This window comes from Mercenaria mercenaria, chromosome 1 (assembly GCF_021730395.1).
Source record: "Mercenaria mercenaria strain notata chromosome 1, MADL_Memer_1, whole genome shotgun sequence".
NCBI lineage: Eukaryota > Metazoa > Mollusca > Bivalvia > Venerida > Veneridae > Mercenaria > Mercenaria mercenaria.
In genome coordinates this window covers 83273852-83296822 of record NC_069361.1, presented here as the reverse complement: position 1 = coordinate 83296822, position 22971 = coordinate 83273852, and the positions used below count along the sequence as shown (strand labels likewise).

The 22971-nt window shown below is 36.8% G+C and overlaps 1 protein-coding gene across 1 annotated transcript in view; it reads left to right on the top strand.

The window, feature by feature from the left end:
• LOC123564785 (ferroxidase HEPHL1-like) overlaps positions 1-22644 on the top strand; it is a 31253-nt gene extending 8609 nt beyond the window's left edge. Inside the window, exons 6-17 of the mRNA XM_053521105.1 lie at positions 1484-1627; positions 2201-2481; positions 3180-3391; positions 4216-4366; positions 5248-5460; positions 6671-6902; positions 7629-8554; positions 9094-9098; positions 9977-9985; positions 14546-14769; positions 17309-17831; positions 22519-22644. Coding sequence (XP_053377080.1) covers positions 1484-1627; positions 2201-2481; positions 3180-3391; positions 4216-4366; positions 5248-5460; positions 6671-6902; positions 7629-8554; positions 9094-9098; positions 9977-9985; positions 14546-14769; positions 17309-17831; positions 22519-22644 — 3046 coding nt within the window. The remainder of the gene's footprint in view (positions 1-1483; positions 1628-2200; positions 2482-3179; positions 3392-4215; positions 4367-5247; positions 5461-6670; positions 6903-7628; positions 8555-9093; positions 9099-9976; positions 9986-14545; positions 14770-17308; positions 17832-22518) is intronic.
• The last annotated feature ends 327 nt before the right edge of the window (positions 22645-22971 follow it).

Below are 22971 nucleotides of genomic sequence, written 5' to 3'. Positions count from 1 at the left end.
TGATTTTCTCGTTAGGCTATATCAAATTGAGTTCATATTTAGTGTCCTCGGGCTGATAGATTTTCGGCCATCTGATCGAAACCAGTCTGAAAATATTACAAATTTTTGTGATGTCGTGTAAAACAAGATCACCATGGTCATTTACGTCTGTAGAGAACTGCTATATCAGATTTACGCTATTTAGCATAATTAATGCTTAACTGTTAAAATTGATTAAAAGCATAAATGCTTTGAACGTTTTTCATGGGCGTAATCCCTAGTTTGAAGCAACGAAACTTTGTTTGTTTGATCCTACCGGGCAGGAAACTTTTGAAAATTGATGGGGATGTTAAACATAGATCCAATTTAGTAAGGCATAAGTATAACCAATTGGTATACTTGTTGAAGTACGGTAAGTTTTGTGCCTGACATGAAAATACACAGACAAATTAAAACAGTTTCATAGATTCCAAACTTTTGAAAATGCTTTTTGAAATGAAACTGCAAAACTTATTACTCGCAAAACGAACCATTTATACAAAATAAAGTACCAGTCACAAGAAGTGCAGCGTACAACTATTACAGGATGTTTTAATGAAACGTGAAAGGACGGATATGCAACACAGAGGAAGTGCAAGACACAAGAACTCTGTCTTAAGTAGTTTAGAATTCATTCTTTTACTGTACTTTTTAAGTTTTGTCCGCTGGACAGTTAATTTGACGGTACGGCTGGAAATTAGTTAAATATTGCCGTATTCATTGAGGGCTATAAAAGGCTTGCAAATTAAACGGAAGACTACTAATGGGATTTATCTGAACCTTGCAGTCGCTCATTGTAAGTCAAAGTTCAAGTAAATACAGAGCGCAGGAACTAAATCTGTACCAAAAGTTTTTATTTCTTAAAGGTCGATGCCGTAAGGGAGCTCACGTTGTTTATGGTTCCACATAATGATCTTATTTTGTTCCAAAAGGAATGCGAGTAAAACGCATGAAATTGTTGTTGCCTGGCGGATAATAAAGTATGATATTTGTGGATGCTAGAAGCTGTTGTTAGACGGACAATGAAATATGATCTTTCTGGATATTTTCAGTGGGAATGAGGGCATTCCTGAGAGTAAATCAGTGTCAGACTCACAAAACATTTACAAATTACGTACACAACAAAGTGTTCGCTCCAAGACGGACACGGACATATTATCTTGCAATTGAAGAGGTTCTCTGGGACTATGCACCAGGATTGGCAGGGAATGAAATGCCGTACGTATTCGGACTTTCAGTAAACATTTGGCATTAGACATTTTTGCCCTTTATAATAATAAACCATTAGCTTGCATTTCTTAGTACAATTATTTAAAGTTTTGGCGCGAGTTTTGTTACAGTTAAGTGAACCTTTAACTAATACATTTATATATTATCATGCAATATTACACTAACGAACAACAATACAGTCAAAGATGTCTGTAAAATTATCCTGTAAATACAATGAAATGGTCATTGTTGACAGGTGTTCTCTCAGCAGAGGAAAATTTACACTATTTAATGTTAGAGCAAGAGAAAAATGTGACCATTATAAGCAGATTTTATTGCCCTTTTTCAGAGGTGGTCTGACAAATATGATATTTGTTAGAAAGTTTGAAGGGATTAAGTGGTAATTACATTAATTAACCCAGCCAAACTTTGATTTGGAGAACGGGAAATATGTCCCATCCCTTTTGCACCTTTCCCGTCCCTTCATGCCCCAAGAATGGTAATTCTCTCCCTTCTTATACGTATGTATTTCCTTATTGCCCTTTGCATAACTTTAAATTTAGTGAAGGGACTTAACAGAGAAAGATGACAATGAATGGAAGTGGAGAGCAAAAGAACCATAACTCTGTCGTGATTATTTATAAAGTGAACGCATTTGTTCACATTTGTAAGATCTTACAATTTAGGACAAAAACCTTCAATCCATAGGCTGGAATTCGAAGTTAGTGGCTATAATTGCAGATGAACTATGAGCTCTTTTGAATAAATATAATTTTTCTCTCAGATTGAACTCAAAAGGTACAATGCGTTTTATTTATTTCAATCATAATTTTTTCAAATCAGCCTTAGTGAGGTATGTCACATATAATTTTATCATACCAATATTCAAAATCCTTTTGTAAAGATACTCAAAATAATACTTGTTCTGATTCTGTAATGTACACTAGATCTGGGGTATATTTTGTTCTTGCAGGGGAGCAGATAAATTCTTGCGACGAGGAAGACAACGCATTGGCTCAGTTTACAAGAAAGCAGTTTATCGGGAATACACTGATGCAACGTTTACTATGCCGTCACCACGTGGAAGACGAGAAATACACTATGGTCTTGCTGGCCCTCCAGTTAAAGCGGAAGTCGGAGAAAGAGTTATCATTGTCGTAAGCAACAGGGCATCAAGGCCGTACTCATTTCTGGCCAATGGTGTTTCTATAACAAAGGCCAACGAAGGAGCTTTCTACAAAAATAATCGCTATGGTAAATAAACTTTCCATTGCCTTTTTTTTCGCCACAATAATATATTAGTACCCGGATATAATCTTTTTGTCCTCTGCCATATAGTCCTGACGTTTTGACCAATTAATAGTATTTTAATGGTATCTAATCCATATGTGATCCGTAGTAATTGTCTGTATTCACGTTAAGGTGTTTACCGCAATTTTTATAAACTATCACAAGATCGACAAAAAGTTAACAGTACAGATAAAGTTGCAGCGGCACGACGAAACTAGCTTTATTAGGTTGATTATAAAGTTCAGGAATCTAATAAATGATGGAAATATACACATTTTGGGTTATATGATATTAACAAATTATGTTGAACAGAAGGTCTCGAAATAAATACTTTTTTTATTAAATTCATTACATAAAACCGTTACATAATGTAGGTGTCATTGGTGATCCCCTGGTCTGCCAAATCCAGAACTTACCTAAATTAAAATTCTTTCATTCTGAGATATCTTAAAGCATACTTGATTTTAGGAAAAGAAGGTATTCATTTGAATTAAAATAAGGTTTAGAAAGTCGTAAATTTAAAAACTTCACAGTTAATGTAAAAGTCAGCAGAGGCTTAAAATGTACATAAGTGTATCTGGCCTAGCTCTAACTATCCCTACCACAATTAATGCAATGAAAAGTATTGTGTGCGTATCATTTTATATTATTTTTGTCTACAGACGATCGAGAATCCGGTTTTGTAGTTCGCCCAGGCAGCGTCAGGGTATATGAATTTGATGTAACAACGTTAGTTGCGCCGACGCCATTAAACACAGACTGCATTACTTATATGTATCATTCCGCCGTAGACCTGAGGAGAGACATTTATACCGGACTATTTGGCCCACTTCTAGTCTGTAAACCAGGAACTTTTTCATCAAAAGGAAAACAGGTATTATTGTAAGAAATAAACTAAACCCAATTACTTTGAATAGATAATGGTGAATTTCTTCTCACCCACAAAAATATTCACACACAACGAACACGAAAATTGTATTCATAAGACGTCGATTCACTTTTTCAATATCCATGAAAAGTTCGAGTCCCTAAATAGGTCTAGTTATAAGCCTTTTCGTGGGCATCTGTGTTTCAGTGGAAGGTTGGCGATTTAAGCCAACTGCTCAGTCGTGTTTGAAATAAATACTTGAGGGAAACCATCACTCTTTCTCCATATAAAAAGTTGAAAAGGCAAAAAAACAACAGATGAGTTCATTTTATATAACTGTACATTTCAATATTTCATATAAAGTAGGAATGAATGTCCCGACTGATCAGGGTAATATGCAGCAGTGTACTGTACGGAAGGTCCGATGTGCTTGAATAAAAATGGTACTTTGATTGGCCAGGCATCTCAGATTGTATTAACAATTTCCACAATTAAGCTGATTGAGTAAAATACAACAGTTCTCATACACAAAGATTAAAATAACGTAATTAAGAATGAATGTGACGGAGAAAAGTGCATCTCTGTCTAGAATGTAGACAACTTAGAAAAGAAAACATCTTATAGTATACACTTTAAGAAATGGGGACTGGACGCTTCCGCAAGATTGGTCTGTAGAGCAAACTTTAAATTCACAAACATTTTTCTTATGTCATTTGCTAAGTTCTTCTTTGCTTTTTAACATCGTTTTATTGTAAGATCAGTTTCTGTTTTTCGTTTGTTTAGATTATGAGTGGATCGAGAGTTCTTTATAAAAATTTTGTTGCTTTTAGTTTGGTATGGATCGGGAGTTCTTTTTGAACTGGATGGTTATAGATGAGAACCTGTCCTGGTATATTGACGAGAATATCAACGCTTTCACTGGTGAACCATGGACAGTTAACAAAGAGGACGGTCAGTTTAAACTGTCAAATGAAATGAAAGGTTCGTTAAATATTGTAACGGCGGGCAGTTATCCTAACCAGTGTTACTGGATTCTGTACCAGTATAAACATGTTCTCCGTAAGTAACTGCCAACTTCCCCACATGAATCAGAGTTGGAGGACGAATGATTTAAGACACAATGTCGTTTATGAAATCGTCACGGAGAACATACGCCCCGCCCGAGGATCGAATTCATTACCCCGCGATCCGTAGACCAACGCTCTCCCTACTGAGCTAAGCGGGAGGGTAAAAGGGACGTCATAGTTTTCGTCATAGTTTTCGTTTAAACGTGTGTTTTGGTTTACATTACTATATTGCTTATTTGTGTTAAACTATGACATTATGAACACATAGCCCTTTAATGTGTCCACATTTGGTTTCCATTGTACGTGTTATGGCACATTACGACAGGTTTAGGTTATATAGCAATTATGAACATTGTTAGTGAATTACTACCCTAGGTATTTTACGGATATCATTACTGGCAATGACGGCATCTGGGTAGAACCACCAATTGTCTACAAGTCCCAAAAGGGGCTCCGAATGTTAAGCAAAGTGTGGCAAGCAACTCACAGTCAGCGGTCTTAATTAGTCTATCACGTATGTCATCGACAAATGTTTAATAACTATGTTCAGCCGCCAAACATTTCAGTGGAAAAATCACATTCAAACAACGTAGATCTATTTTTGCTGTGTAAATAAATTGAACGATCCACTGCAGAAAAATGGGCTTTACACATTGATTTTCTCATGCGGATTAAAAACACCTCAGATAAAGATAAAAAATACACACTGATCCAGGTTGGTGAGAATAACTACAGTTAAAAATGTCGAACCCAAAATTCAAAATTATGTTTCAAAAAATTATTTTCTGTTTCAAGCGATAAACGGACGCTCTTTTGGGACACTTCGCGGGCTAAACATGTGTCTAGGCGACCATGTTTCATGGCATATGTATGGTCTAGGACAAAGGTACGATCACCACCATTTTAGTTTTGAGGGCAATAACTTCCTACATGATGGCCGAAAGCTGGACACAACTTCTGTGATGCCGGGAATTGGACATACTGTGGTAATGATTCCAGATCAGGCAGGTAGGAAAGCTTCATTCTAGTAGTATATCTGCCTTCAAATATGATGTCTCATTGACTATGACAACAGCCGATTTATTGCTATTTATGCTAAGCCAAGAAGGAAAGTACGGATTATATTTGTAGAAATCTACAAATTTAAGTATCCTCAAACGAAAACAGAAAATTGGATATAAAACAAAATAAATTGTGTCTAATTTGTTTTTTATAATAGTTTTTGTATTTACCAAAGTTCTGATATTGGTCTGAACGTCTGTTTTTTCTGTTCACTTAATAACACCCGCTCTTTTTTTCTTTTTACCTGTCGAAGTATTTGAGAATAGCTTGGTACAAGCATTTGGCCACGCCGCTCTGAAGTCAATGTTTTATGTATGTTGATACCATAGGTTAAAACTTAAATGGCAGTGTGGAGTACCAGCTCCTCATCTCAGGTCAATGTCCTACATTTATTTCAGTAGTACATGCCCGGTACATATCTCTCTAACCCTTTGACAGATTTTTAAAATTAATTTGAACAAACCTTTGCCAGATAAGATGGCAAACAAAATTTTCAGTCTAGTCGGTTTCAGTTCAATCATTTTAATGTAATTTGCACAGGTTTACGGCAAATGAGACTATGTGAAGAAATTTTAGCCACTACGTGTAGATTTAAGATTCGAAAGTCATAAAGTCGGAACCTATGTTCGCTGTATATCTTTATATTCCTTTAAACGACTTTTTATAAGTTGTGACAAATGTTCATCCAAACAAGACGATGTGCAAAAACAACTTTCAGCCATTGGGGTTTACGGCCAATGTCTGTATTTGATGTTTTCTTGATATCTTTTTACTTCCACGAAGGACCTTCTGTTGCTGTTTTTCTGGACTAATATATACAGTTCAAACAGTGCACGAAACGTAACGTCATACTTTGACATTCTGATGGCATGTTAGGTGACGCTATGACGTCCTACATAATTATGTTAGCATACATTGTATGTTTGTCTGAAGAAGTATTTCAATACGAAACGCGTTGCAAACTTGAGTTGTCTTCCTTTTCAACCATATCACGATGAATCTTTGAAAGATTTGACATGAAAATGTGTGCTTTTGCATAAGAAAGCAGATGTTGCAATTTAGATATTAAGTATCAGCTGCCAAAGATGTTTGAAATTAAGAAAAGGAAATATATAATGGTATTTAAAAACGACTACTTATTGTCATATATCAATAGGACGTCTGTTGCTACGCACCGGCCAGCTTGGCCATGAATCGGAGGGATTATTTGCTTGGTATGACGTCAATGTCTGTACAGGCAAACATCCAGCTATTCTTTCCCCTCGTTTCGTGCCGATGGTAAATGGAGTGATACGGCGGTATTATATCGGTGTCATTGAGGGTGACTGGGAGTACTGCCCGGAGAAAATAGATCCAGTAAATGGAGAAAGTCTTTTAAATCCTGACAAGTTAGTATGTTAAAAGTATAGACAGTGTATATTAAAATTGAGATGCGTAAAGTAACATTATGAAACAAGCAATGTATGGCACAGTACCGGTCTGCTTAAAAAGCATTTTCGTTTACAACCGGGTTATCTCTTGTGAAAATGTATATAAAGTTGTATTGAAATTAAACTTTGCTTTTAGGGTCAGTTGAGTCAAGTACAATGTTAGCAGAACTTGATTAATCTGTACACTTAAAAGTTCTACTGTAGCGAAGTTGGTGAAAGCTTTTGTCTATTGTATCCTATTAGTAATGCTGAACATAGGGGTCGCGGTTCAAATTCCAGTCTGTGCCTGTTTTTGTTTTGAACAAAAATGTCATTTTGATACCATAGAGGCAAGGATCGACATCAATGTTTCTTGAACCTGTTTTTCTGAACAGCATGACCTGATACATCCAAATACACATAACAGAACATGACACTTTTTAAAACAGAACCTCACGGCGTGATGCAAAATTTGAAATCTAGTTTTTGTGGAATTTCCACGTTTCTTGTTTAATCATTTATATCTGTTAAAGAGGTTTATATTTATATCTCTTTTTCTTGTTTGGGTATGCACTGATTTTGAATGTAGGGATAACGCATGTTCTTCTGCGGAATCTAGAGCGATGTTGTGATGTTAAGATGAAACTGTTTATTTAAAGTAGAAATCATGTACAAATGTATCAATTTATTTCGCTTATTTTACAGGGTACCATATAGGTATGTCCGAGATGATCCGATGTTCGTCGGCAGTGTTTACTACAAGGCTATCTACAGAGAATTCACCGACGAAACTTTCTTCCATATAAAACCAAGAAGAGCTGATGAAAAACATCTTGGTATCTTAGGACCATTTATCCGTGGCAACGCTGGAGATACCATTGAAATAGTGTTTAGGAATTTTGCTTCTTTTCCCTACAATATCGTGCCACGGAATGTTGTATTTAAAGATGGTTCACCAATAACGTCAGCTTTACCAACAATGCCAGGACAAATCCGAATATACCGTTACTATATTCCAGAAAGATCCGGCCCTCTTCCAGGTCAGCCGAACTGTTTTGGGTCCATGTACGCATCTAGGGTTACTCCAATGAACGATACATACAGCGGATTGTTTGGGCCCTTTGTTATTTGTAAACCTGGCGTCCTTGACCTTTATGGGAGAAGAACGGACGAAGTCACAAAAGAGTTCGCTACTGCTTTCGTCATCGTGGACGAAAATAAAAGTAACTATCGCGACTTCAATTTTGCGACACGTGCCCCTGCACGACAGAATACTTCAAACATTGAATTTGTTCGGAGCAACAATTATAATACCATAAATGGATTAATTTACGGGAATTTGAAAGGGCTGATTTTTAACGAAGGGGAAAGGTCAGCATGGTATATTTTTGGCATGGGTTCAATTTTTGGTATCCATACAGTTCATTTCCATGGACAGCTTTATGTGCGGACAGCTTCGTTAACGTTGAAACGAGATGTCCTAGAAATTTTCTCTGGAACTTACGAGACTGTAGAAATGTTGGGGTATAATCCGGGTACTTGGCTGTATCACTGTCATTTAAGTTTGCACACAACTAACGGTATGAAAACAACATACACAGTTTTACCAAGACAACATATACGAGGGTTTGGTACGTATATTTCACAAAAGATACTGTTGTTTTAAAAACGCTTACACATATCTGTAAATGAGAGGAAAATGAGAATTTAACAAGTAAGATTGACAAGTTGTTTGAAACTCACCTTGTACATGACAAGATAAATATGTTTTTAAGTGTTGCGTTTATACCCTAAGATATTGTTAACTTAGCAAGGTTTGAAAAGAAAACCGATTTCAAAATCAAGTCACTGATTTGTTGCGGTGGTTACTGTATCATTAAGCAAGTGCGTTTCAAAATATGCTACCTTCAGTATATACTGGCTAAAAAGACTTAAGTAGTTTATTTGCAAATCATTTTGGCTCTCTAATTAATGAGCAGTAGTAACGTGAATATTCCAGATGTAATAGAATATTATAATTACGAAATCTGCCCAGAAGAAAGTATTTGTACAACGATAATTGACAGCGCATTTAAAACGTTTATCCCATCAGTCGAAAAGCATTTCAAGTTCTTTAAAAGGGGTCTCCAAATACTGTAGATTTAGTTAATGCTATATACTGATTGTTCAGAGAAAGTAAGAAATAATTTACACAAAGGTAAGCTTGTTTCGGGATTGTATATTTTGTCTTATATCACAGTACGTAGACGCACTAAGTAACTAACTTCTTTTTTCAAAAGTATATTTTCTTTATTATTTTTTTTTGTTGTGTGTGTAAACATATATATTGTTTAAAGAAAACGTGGGAGTATTTCATTTACCTGTTTGCAATTTGTTTGAAATGTTAGTTTTGTAACGGAGTACTTGGAAAAATATGTTAGACTGACATAATGTTAAAATATTATTTTTCAAAAAAAAAAAAAAAATATTTTCTGCAATATAGAACGTGCACAGTCGAAGTACATGTGATATCAGACAAACTTTGATGTTCCAAACTAAGTAATTCAGATCGTACTGTCAAGATTTTATTCGATGATTTATAAGTATTGATATACTGACATATATCCGTGGATGTCCATACTTCCATCAATCAAAAATGTATTCTTCCAACTGTGACTTTCAAAATTTGGAGAATGCATTATATACAAAAAGGTGGGTTTTTTTAAAGTGTCGAAACATTTGTTGCAAGAAACAATGCGCCTGTTTTAAATACACCTCTTTTTGTTGCCACTGGTTTTCGTGACAGTTAAGCTGTTAAGGTCACTGAATCACTTGCCAATCAGTTCTGTAGACTCAAGCCATTCTCGGATCGTCATCAAACGGGCTTATGGAAGATCAGTGGCTCTGCCAAGTTGTCCGTGTTTAGAATAATGTCCGAATAAGCACCGGGAGAGCTCCTCCATCATTGCCGCTGGAAAGAAGCCTTGTGATATAAACTGTGTCGTTGTGACGCTGTAACGTCATCTATGCTGATATAACAGTCAGTTTATATGTTTTTTTCTCTTCCTTTTCAGATCGGATTGGTTAGATGAATGTCAATATGTTTGTTTCTAAGTTGTGGTGAATATGGGTTTATTACAAATGAAAAGATTATTTTTACCTCGGAAAATGTGACATTTACGATTGTCACTTATAGCAAGTGTCAAAATATGTAATATGTTCATACTTACAGCATTTTATCAAAGTCTGTGACGTGGTAAACGTTTGCTCAAGAAAATACATGTATGTTTAGTGCTAAAAAGACTGCTACTAATAAATTGATATTTTTGAAATAATTCAATGCGTTAATATTCAATATGACCATACTGTTAATATATATGCAAGAACACAATAAAGTAGATTATACAATTATGATACACAAATCAAGATTTTAAGGTTCTTCATTGGTTCAACACTCGTTCATAAGAAGACCTTAAAATGCTCAAACGTAGGTATTTGGCATGCAACATTGTATAATGTTTTAATACCAAAATTGTTAAATCATGATCCTCGGGGTAAAGTTGGCTCCGCAAAGGGGTCACTTGTTTAATATAGATTTATATAAAAATATTCTTGTCTGAAGCTGCAAGACCCTTAGCTTAGGCATTTGTTATATAACATTGCCTAGTGGCCTATTCAAAGCATGCACGGTGGTCAGAATTGGCCCAGCCCTGTGCTTCTCTCGTTTAACATAGACTTATATAAGAAAAACTTTAAAAAACAAAGAAAAATATCAAACAGGGAACGCCACGCACCAAAAACGTAGCCTCCTCAAAACGAAACCCCCAGACATTCTTGTCTCACCTCAAACCATTATGGCATGTGGCTTTGTATGGTGATCATCTGTCAGATCATACCTCTGGGGTTCAAATTAGCCTCGCCCGTTGGTCCCTTGTTTTTATTTAAGAAAAAAAACATTAAAAATCTTCTTGTCTGAAACCTCAAGCCATGGAGCTTACGTATTTGCTTATATTTGTGTAACTTTGTATAGTGGTCCTCAGGTTTGTTTCTTTCTAGCATCTTTCTATTCTGTATTACTTTCTTATTTGTCTTTGATAGTATAGTGATTTATTGTGGTAACTTTATTAAGCATGTTCCCTTTCATAATCTCGTTCTTTGAATATGGTCGAGACCAACTTTTCCACTTTTAAAGATTTTTCTGATGTCTCCGTCGTCGTTTGTAAGTGGTCTTGTTTGTTTGTTTTTTAGCCACGAGCCAACCGGCCGGGATTTTATCAGCCAGTTAGACGATTATTAAGCTCTTGGTTGGTTAAAGCAAATATTGCACTTTTCCCAGATTTCTTGTAAGGGTCATAACTGAACTATTACTGGTCTTTCAAACGTTTGCACTTCAAAGTCTTAGATTTCACAACTTGAGTGAAAAATCTATCCTTAAGGTTGAGAATTAGGCCTTGAGAAACAAAACTCAAACAACACCAAATCATAGAAAGAAAGAGTTGTCTGACATGAAAATTGAACAGCATGTAAAACATGTATATTACTTTACGAAACAAGTGTCAATTAATTCGGTTTGCCAGAGCGTGTAGTCATGTCAATCATTTCAATGAACGTAATCTATATATTACAAGTAAACTTCTTCAGCAAGGCTACCGTTATTACAAATTGCGTAAACATTTTGCTAAATTTTACTATCGTAATTCTGATTTAGTTTTAAAATTCAATAGTAATTTAAAGACACTTCTGCGAGAAGGTATTTCTAAACCCGTTTTTTATGGGGATGTGGTTTACAAACTTCGTAAGATCTTGGGTCATGGTAATTTTCCAAATGTATTTGGTAAAATTATAAAACGTTTTATCAAAAGAGGTTACGACCAAACTGTTTTGAGACATACCGCATGTTTAGTGTTCAACCCGTTTACAGTTGGAACTACGCTTCCCTCTTTGATTTTGTCTGACGGAAGAGGGGGAGGACTCTATGATAAGCAGTTTTTAAATCCTACCAGGACTGAACTGTTTTGATATCTGTCTTCTGGCCTGTTTCGTTGGGCCCTTAAGGGTATTTCTCTTGTTGCTCTGTCTTCTGAAAAGGCATTGAGTACATACGTTTTCGGTTCTAAAGGTTTGCTTTTTATATTTTTATACACGAGCATTTTTGTGTTTTACATGCCATGCCTTTTTGTTTCCATTACGTATGTTAGAGATTCACCTGGAGGGGATTACTTTTATTTACACTGTCCCGTGTCTTTGGAACATGGTGGGGGTAAGAGTGAGGTTGGGTGCGCACCATAAACCGGTTTAAGCTCCCCAGTGGTGTTTTGCCACTGCCCGTTCCGAGGCGGTGCCCCACTGTGTTCCTTTGTTTGTTCGTTTTGTCCTCTTGTGTAGGCTTTGTGTGTGTGCGCGTGTATGTATGTGTGTTCCTTTGTTTGTTCGTTTTGTCCTCGTGTGTTGGCTTTGTGTGTGTACACGTGTATGTGTACGTGTGTGTGTGTGTTTGTAGTGTGCACGTCTGCGTGCTGTAGGTTTCGTTTTGGAGAGGCTGCGATTTTAGCACGTGGCATTCCCTATTTGATATTTGTCTTTGTTTTCAGTATACTGATATAAACGTTGAATTCCGGAAAAGGACTGCCTAAAGGGGCTCCACTTCCGGGCAGTTAAACGCCTTTAAAAACTCACCATTTTCAAAGAACAGTTACACATGTTCGTTTTTATGCATTTGCAATAGCGTGCGAGTGGTAAAATTTCGCATAACAAGGTGGAACACAGTTTTCAGCAATTGTTTATCTTTATTTCTTTACAAATGGTATTCATTTTCAAACGGAGACAGTTTTTTCCGATTATTTTAAGTACAAATGGCATTCATTTTCAAAGGGAGACAACTTTTTCCGATTATTTTAAGTAATCGTCGAGAAAAAGTTGTTTCCCTTTGAAAATTAATGCCATTTGTAAAGAAATAAAGATAAACAATTGCTGAAAACTGTTTTATAAACATATTTTATCATTTAAATAAAGAATTAGGGTATCACACATCTACGAACAAAAAAAATCTGTACAGGATCGAAAACCTGTCTCTCTCTTCGCAACAACAAACGGATACTTTTCGGAACCTTCTACCGTCCCCCAGGTTCTGACTCTGTCTACAACACTCTTTTAGACGATTCATTTTCTCTTGCTATCGATACCGGTATTCATGACATAATCGTAACAGGTGATTTCAACTGGAACATTATGAACCAACACTCCAATTTAAAAATTGCCTCACTTTGTCAAGAAAATAATTTCACCCAATTGATCCAAGAGCCTACGCATTTTACAGAGAACTCAAGCTGTATTCTTGGCCTCTTCTTCGTTTCTAATCCAAGATCTGTTGTAGCTTCCGGTGTCAATGATCACTTCCTGGAACAGTAGTAAAAAGTAGTAAAAACAGCAAATTCTCATGTGTTTCCGTAACATAAAGTTTGTCAGTAATCAAGTTTTAAAGCCTTCTTAAGAAATATAGTATTTATTTCAAGATATCTAAAAAAATTGTTTTTGTTGTCCAACGATCTGGAAGCATGCCGCTTTAATTAAAGTCTTTAACAAGGCTAGAAGCAACGCCATATGATATAGTCTATCCTTTTCTATTCTGCCTACCTGGCGCGAAAAGATTATAGGAATCTTAAATGCCTGCCTAAGTAAGACAGTGTTTTCCCTACCCGAGCGCCAGTATGGAATGAAAAACTGAGCTTTAACCTTGCTGTCCGGAGGATGGGGAAATCAGCTGTTATTCACAGACAGACGTGTAAGATAATTTTCTTTTGCCTATGTCGTTATAAAAAGATTGCGATTTGGTTATTACTTGACATTATGCATATAGTGTATGACGTCATACAAGTACTAGTACTTTATGATAGCCAAGTTTTTCCATGGGAAAGACAGGAATATCTACCTCTGGCACGTGATTGAACAAATGTATAGTTTCCCTACTAAATAGGTAAGAACGCTGTTTTCACAAACCTCAGAACTGCTCGGTTTCTCATTCGATGCTGCCCTCAGGTTGGGAAAACCCTGTCTTACCTAGGTAGATCTTTATAATCTTTTCCTTAGGCAAAAGACTACACATGAGCATTGTGAAGTCATAATTATAATCTCATAAACTACTTTTGCGATTTTATAATTTACTTTTTCTTTGATAATTACCCGCCGCCAGGTATTGGTATGCTAAAAAAGTTTCGCATGTGGGACATGGAGCAAGTCACGTGACAGGTTTTAGTTTAAGAATATTTTATTGCAAATGTAACGCAAGATGCATTTAGACACATACAGACAGACATAACAACACGAACAATAGGATATTGACGGAAGTATTGAAATACTTATCGAATCAATCTCCGGAAAGATAATATTTACAATACTATGGATGGCTGTTAAACTAATGTGTAACACATTCTTAGTTATTCATGAAAAGGAAAAAAAGAAGCAAAATGAAAAACCAAAAAAAAAAAAAAAAGAGGAAAAAACAACAAAATGCTCAGAAATGGAAGGTAAAGATGAAATAAAAGTATTAGTACATTGCTTTTTTAGTATTTAGAATATTTTAGCAAAATTAGGTAACCATAAAGGTTACAGTATAAAATAGTGCATACAAAAACTATATTCTCTAGAATGAAAAGGGAAGGAAGAAAATACGTAGAGGAAATGTTCAGCTGCCCCAAACCACTCCTAGCTTTATATACATAACAGTCTTGTTGTCTGGAGATAATGACAGTGTGAAACAGTATAGGGGTCAGGTCAAGTCAAGCGAACCTATGGCTTCCAAGGATAAATTGTTGGACAGCTGTGAAGATTTGTCTGTTGTCAGTATCAGACAGAGAAGTATCACCATAAAGTAAGGTGTTAACAGTGATAGACTGGGTGAAATTACCAACAGAAAAAAACAAAGAAAAATATCAAACAGGGAATGCCACGCACCAAAAACGTAGCCTCCTCAAAACGAAACCCCCAGCACGCAGACGCGTGCACCACACACACACATACACACACACACACACACACACACACACACACAAAGCCAACACATAAGGACAAAACGAACAACACACACGCACACAAAGCCAACACATAAGACGAAACGAACAAACAAAGGAACACAGTGGGGCACCGCCTTGGAACGGTCAGTGGCAAAAACACAACTGGGGAGCTTAAACCGGTTTATGGTGCACCTAACCTCACTCTTACCCCCACCATGTTCCAAAGACATGGGACAGTGTAAATAAAAGTAATCCCCTCCAGGTGAATCTCTTACATACGTAATGGAAACAAAAAGGCATGGCATGTAAAACAAAAATGCTCGTGTATAATTATATAAAAAACAAACCTTAAGAACCAAAAACGTATGTACTCAATGCCTTTTCAGAAGACAGAGCAACAAGAGAAACACCCTTAAGAGCCCGACGAAACAGGCCAGAAGACAAATATCAAAACAGTTCAGTCCTGGTAGGATTTAAAAACTGCTTATCACAGAGTCCTCCCCCAAATCCGTCAGACGCAATCAAAGAGGGAAGCGTAGTGTCCAACTGTAACGGGTTGAACACTAAACATGCGGTATGTCTCAAAACAGTTGGGTCGTAACCTCTTTTAATAAAACGTTTGATAATCTTTCCAAATACATTTGGAAAATTACCGTGACCCAAGATCTTACGAAGTTTGTAAACCACATCCCCATAAAAAACGGGTTTAGAAATAACTTCTCGCAGAAGTGTCTTTAAATTACTATTGAATTTTAAAACTAAATCAGAATTACGATAATAAAATTTAGCAAAATATTTATGCAATTTGTAATAACGGTAGCCTTGCTGAAGAAGTTTACCTGTAATATATTGATTACGTTCATTGAAATGCTTGACATGACTACACGCTCTGGCAAACCGAATTAATTGAGAAATATATACCCCATAAGATGTAGCCTGAGGTACATCCCCATCCAAATGGGGAAAATTTACAATACTAAAATTAAAATCATCCCTCTTGTCATAAATTTTGGTATGTATAAAATTGTCATAAATAGAGAGATGTAAATCTAAAAATGAAGCATCAGTATCCGAATTGTTAGTTTTAATTAACTGAAGCTCCCTAGGATAAATAGTACCTACAAGGCTTATTTGGATGTACGATCAATGCAACTTGGAACTCTTGCGACAAAGTGTTTCGTCAGCAGATTGGGAATCGTGTTCCAACGCAGATGTCAATGCGTACGCGTCTAACATAACAGACACAATTTTATCGATATGTAAAATCCTTATTCCAAGTAAAACCGTTACTGTACGTCCTAGAGATGTCCCATGGATGACAAGCGCGTTACGACGGTGTATTCGGAGGCGTAAACGTGCATACAAAAAAGCAAAACTGTCGGGATCTGACGAGCACTGGTCTAAATTTCGAAGGATCCGTAATGACACTATACATTCCATCAAGCCGGCCAAATCCACGTACTACATTAATCTCGTAGACAAACTTAAAACCTGCACATCTTCTTCAAAAGATTGATGGAATACATTGAAGCCTTTCATAACTAAAGATTCTTCTGTTTCTATTCCACCCCTTATCGATCCTGTCACGAATATGCCAACCACAAGTGATGTAGATAAGGCTGACCTTTTAAATACGTACTTTGATAATTAGACTCAACTAAATGATGACGGTAAAACTCCACCGTATCCAACCGTCCCTCCTATCGAACGCCAGCTATCATCTGTGACTCTTATCCAGAACGAAGTTGAGGATGTTCTCAGAAACTTGCAAATAGGCAAGGCTTCTGGTCCCGACGGAATTAGTAACCGTATACTGTGCGAGGCTTCTCGGCAACTTTCCGGCCCTCTCTGTTCTTTATTCAACTATTCTCTGCACTCAGCAAACGTTCCTCTGTCCTGGAAAGATGCAAACGTGTGTGCTGTTTTCAAGAAAGGAGACTCCTCTCTCCCAAACAACTATCGGCCTATATCCCTTCTCAGCTGTGTAGAAAAGGCATTTGAAAAAGTTTTATTTAAACATATTTACAATCACCTTCATGACACAAATTTTCTAACCCCGGTGCAGTCTGGTTTCTTACCCGCCCACTCCACTGTAAGTCAGTTGACCTCTCTCTACAATACATTTTGCAAAACTCTAGATGAAGGGCTTGAGGTAAGGGCTGTCTTTTTTGACATCAGCAAAGCTTTTGACAAGGTTTGGCACAAAGGTCTTCTTGTAAAACTACAAAATGCAGGTATTACTGGATCTTTACTTGGATGGTTTTCTAACTATCTTTTCAATAGACGCCAACGGGTTATCCTTCATGGAACCTCTTCTACTTGGAAAGGTATTGGTTCTGGTGTCCCCCAAGGATCTATTCTTGGGCCTCTTCTGTTCTTGATTTTTATTAATGACAGTGTAGTTGACATTGGCAGTGAGATCAGCTTGTTTGCTGATGATACTAGCCTTTATATTATTGTTGACCAACCTGAACAGGCAACTCAGTTACTACAGACGGACATCCAGAAAATATCCAGATGGGCCGATACATGGTTAGTACAGTTCAACCCTGCAAAATCTGAATCTTTACTGTTTTCTCGCAAAGCAAATCAACATTTACACCTACCCCTCTTTATGGCAGGACTCCAGATTCCTGAGGTTTCCTATCACCAACATCTTGGTGTCACTCTGTCAAACGATTGTAAATGGCATCATCATATCAACTACATAACATGCAAGGCTTGGAAAAGGGTTCATGTTATGCGCAAGCTGAAAATGGTCTTAGATCGAAGATCTCTTGAAACGATATACCTTTCCTTTATACGACCGATTTTGGAGTATGCAGATGTAATCTGGAACAACTGCACAGGATATGAAAAGGAACAACTTGACAAAATTGAAAATGAGTGTGCCAGAATCGTAACTGGAGCCACAAAGCTAGTATCACTGCATGACTTAAGACTAGTGGTGAATTGGAGGACGCTTGAAGATAGAAGGCGCGATCACAGAATTATCATGTTTTTCCAAATGTGCAGAGGCACCACTCCTTCGTATCTGATCAGTCTCGTCCCACCAGTCGTTAATTCAGTTTCCAACTACAGCCTTCGCAATTCCGGTGATCTCCGTTCGGTGGCATCTCGCACTTCACAATACTTCAATTCCTTTCTTCCTTTAACTGTGCGCGAATGGAACGATCTTTCGGATGACATCAAAAATGCACCGTCGCTTAGTGTGTTAAAGAGGCGTCTTAAGGCCGACCGGCGTCAAACTCCCTCTTATTATTACTGTGGAAGTAGAAAAGCACAAATTCTTCATGCTAGACTTCGTATGAAATGCAGTGGTCTTAATTATCATCTGTTCTTACGTAATATTGTTAACTCTCCGCTTTGTCATTGCGGACAACCCGAGACCAGCTCACATTTTTTGCTTGAATGTAGACTGTATTACCTTCCTGTAAGGTTAACTTCCAGTGGTGTTTTTGCCACTGACCGTTCCAAGGCGGTGCCCCACTGTGTTCCTTTGTTTGTTCGTTTCGTCTTATGTGTTGGCTTTGTGTGCGTGTGTGTTGTTCGTTTTGTCCTTATGTGTTGGCTTTGTGTGTGTGTGTGTGTGTGTGTGTGTGTGTGTGTGTGTGTGTATGTGTGTGTGGTGCACGCGTCTGCGTGCTGGGGGTTTCGTTTTGAGGAGGCTACGTTTTTGGTGCGTGGCATTCCCTGTTTGATATTTTTCTTTGTTTTTTTCTGTTGGTAATTTCACCCAGTCTATCACTGTTAACACCTTACTTTATGGTGATACTTCTCTGTCTGATACTGACAACAGACAAATCTTCACAGCTGTCCAATAATTTATCCTTGGAAGCCATAGGTTCGCTTGACTTGACCTGACCCCTATACTGTTTCACACTGTCATTATCTCCAGACAACAAGACTGTTATGTATATAAAGCTAGGAGTGGTTTGGGGCAGCTGAACATTTCCTCTACGTATTTTCTTCCTTCCCTTTTCATTCTAGAGAATATAGTTTTTGTATGCACTATTTTATACTGTAACCTTTATGGTTACCTAATTTTGCTAAAATATTCTAAATACTAAAAAAGCAATGTACTAATACTTTTATTTCATCTTTACCTTCCATTTCTGAGCATTTTGTTGTTTTTTCCTCTTTTTTTTTTTTTTGGTTTTTCATTTTGCTTCTTTTTTTTCCTTTTCATGAATAACTAAGAATGTGTTACACATTAGTTTAACAGCCATCCATAGTATTGTAAATATTATCTTTCCGGAGATTGATTCGATAAGTATTTCAATACTTCCGTCAATATCCTATTGTTCGTGTTGTTATGTCTGTCTGTATGTGTCTGAATGCATCTTGTGTTACATTTGCAATAAAATATTCTTAAACTAAAACCTGTCACGTGACTTGCTCCATGTCCCACATGCGAAACTTTTTTAGCATACCAATACCTGGCGGCGGGTAATTATCAAAGAAAAAGTAAATTATAAAATCGCAAAAGTAGTTTATGAGATTATAATTATGACTTCACAATGCTCATGTATAGACTTTTGCCTAAGGAAAAGATTATAAAGATCTACCTAGGTAAGACAGGGTTTTCCCTACCCGAGGGCAGCATCGAATGAGAAACCGCGCAGTTCTGAGGTTTGAGAAAACAGCGTTCTTACCTATTTAGTAGGGAAACTATACATTTGTTCAATCACGTGCCAGAGGTAGATATTCCTGTCTTTCCCATGGAAAAACTTGGCTATCATAAAGTACTAGTACTTGTATGACGTCATACACTATATGCATAATGTCAAGTAATAACCAAATCGCAATCTTTTTATAACGACATAGGCAAAAGAAAATTATCTTACACGTCTGTCTGTGAATAACAGCTGATTTCCCCATCCTCCGGACAGCAAGGTTAAAGCTCAGTTTTTCATTCCATACTGGCGCTCGGGTAGGGAAAACACTGTCTTACTTAGGCAGGCATTTAAGATTCCTATAATCTTTTCGCGCCAGGTAGGCAGAATAGAAAAGGATAGACTATATCATATGGCGTTGCTTCTAGCCTTGTTAAAGACTTTAATTAAAGCGGCATGTTTCCAGATCGTTGGACAACAAAAACAATTTTTTTAGATATCTTGAAATAAATACTATATTTCTTAAGAAGGCTTTAAAACTTGATTACTGACAAACTTTATGTTACGGAAACACATGAGAATTTGCTGTTTTTACTACTTTTTACGATTTTTTGTCACGCTCCAGGTAAACTGTCTCCATTATAAATATCTTTATTTTGAAGTCATTATTCACTACTTCAGCTATAGCGCTATTGGTTACGACGACGGGAAAATGTCTTTTATTGCCGTGGCGGTCCGGGGTTCGATTCCCGACGCGGTCATCTTTTTTTCTTGATTTGGAATATTTAAAATATTTTAGAAACAAAAATTCATATTCTAATGTTCATAATATGACCAAACTTCAATTGAAAGAAAGATTATTTTCAGCCAAACCTGGAGGTCAGTGCCTTTAATCACTTTGAATACATTGATTGCCTTAACTACCAAAGGATTTTCTATATGATTGACAGGTAAACATAGAAGAAAACGGTATAATGACAAGCTTGTTTTACAGGGAGAATAGCCGATACACAATAGTTGATAAAACTATGAAAGAGACCTGAAATTTCATCTTACTACAACACATGATCAGGATTCTACATCAACATGTACATTGGGTGTTGGGTGTAGAATAGTAGCGCTGTAGCAAAATTAAAAGCGTTCTATTTGAATATAGAAACACATGATGATAAAAGGCTGTCTTGTCTTATCCACAAATATCATTACAGTCAATCGATAATAATTTTTGAAAATTATTTCGCATTATCTACTCTGTGTCACAAAATGCTAAAAATTCATTATCATAAATTGTGTCAACTCATGGAGGTTTCTAGGTACGTTAGGACGTTGACGTACACTCCCGTACTTGTTCAATAAATGATGGTCATTCCATAGAAGAATTTAAGAAGCTGACGGTTACTCCTCTGGTGAGTAGGTTAGAGCATTGTCATTCTTTTTTAATAAGCCAGGTTGTCGACGGAACACTGCTAGCACCGAAAGGTTCTGTATGTAGTCGATGCTATAAGTTGCGTTTAAGTTACAGTTTGCATTCACATTTTGTTATCTGAAACTATAACTGATAGCTGCCAAGTCTATAACACCCACTCTACCGCAACGTTCAAACTCAATGTCGGGAGAAGCGTACGTTTAGTCATCGGTTCACTCGTCCTGCCATCAGTATGATACAAGTTAGTACTAGATTCGTCAATTACATCACAGTTATTTCCAAGACCTATATCTGGCAGGACTGCGTGCCTATGCCAGTCTAACATACTGGTCATTGATTGTTGGTCTGAACTTGATACCATGCCGTAGGGTGTAGTCACGCAATCGTGGTACTAAGGTCCTTTAGAAGCACTGCATAAAGAAAAGTAATAACAGACTTGACTTAATTGTGTCTGTTCATGAGAGGTAATGGAAGTTGCAACAAGGACCTCTATTATGCTCAAACGTTGAATGGACCTCTTACAATCACATAGTTGCATCCGAGCGGTTAAGCCGCTAAAGTTATGTGCTGTGCCGGATTGTTGACGGTTTGTTGCTGTTTCGGTTTTGTTGTAGCGTTGAACAAGCCGATTTGTAGAAGACCTACTAACATATAATCGCCGTGTAATTAATTTCAAATTTCCACTTGTAAAAAGTCTAAAATCCTATACCGAGTTTCGTAATTTAACAATGGTATCGTTAATAACAAAAGATTCTAAATATTATTATAGCTGTCAGAAGATTTATCGTTTCCACATGGATTTTCTGTAGTTTGTGCAAAAACATGATAGAGTTATTTGATGAACTGTAGAAATGCATGTTAATTTTCAGGCAGTGCCCTTCTGGTTTAAGCAAGAACCTTAATTTGAAATTAAATCTTCGCAATCAATGTATCTGGTCATACATGAGATACTGTTTTAATAGGGATAATGGCAACATTTTATCAGGTGTTAATGAAATTGGAACTGGGTCCAAGACCATAATCCTAAGCGTTCTGGATCAGTCGTATATAATCGGCTATTTCCGAGTATATTTTTGGAACTGACAAAATGAAACTTATATGTAAGCCTTGGTGTTTGGTCCTTGCGATCATATTGGCATCACTTTGCTGTTCATTACAAGTCAGAATATATACAACAGGAATGCAGACCGCTTTTGTAAATATTGAATACAATATCGTCAAAATCTACCAGCACGTGTCAAATCTACTATTAATTTCAGAAGTCTTTGAGAAGGTAGTACATGTCAGGTCTAGTATCTCATCTAAATGAAAACACGCACCAAGGGGGATTGTAGTCTTCTTATATAAGTATTCACTTAAATGAGTCAGCTTTAACAAACGTACTGAAAGACACACAAACTATCTTGAACAAAATTGTGTTTGAACAAAGTTGAACATTCTTGCTACTTGATATATCTGCATCTTTTGACACCACTGAACACCAAACACATTTTACAATGCGCTGAACACCATTTCGAAGTCACATTAATTGTATGTTATCAAGATAATATGCACTAAACTTGTAGATGCCATATGTAGGCATTCTTCTTATACCTGCCCGTTATGGCAGTGAGAGTGAGGTGCTATACCGTACTGAGGGCTGCCAGCAGATTTGTATCAAAGACAACTCATATGCGGCAGCGTTATATTAAAGGTCGATAGATAATTTCAGTTACTTTTCAGGGTTACTTTTCTTGAATTAATAATGTAACAGTTGTAAAATGCAACTGTAGAGGTTCTTTGATACAATGAGATGAATATTGCATGTATATGCACTAAATTAATGGATAGTTGGGCAGCAGCCCGTATAGTGCCATTATAATGATCTTCTTCGGGCGATTATTACGAACTACGGCACATCGATAACGTATTATAAAAATTGTTATTAACAAACGTTTGTTCGCACGTAATCGTAACCAATCGACTGTCTATGCAAAGCTCCTGGTGACAGAGTGACTAATCAAAGGCATACAGCTACA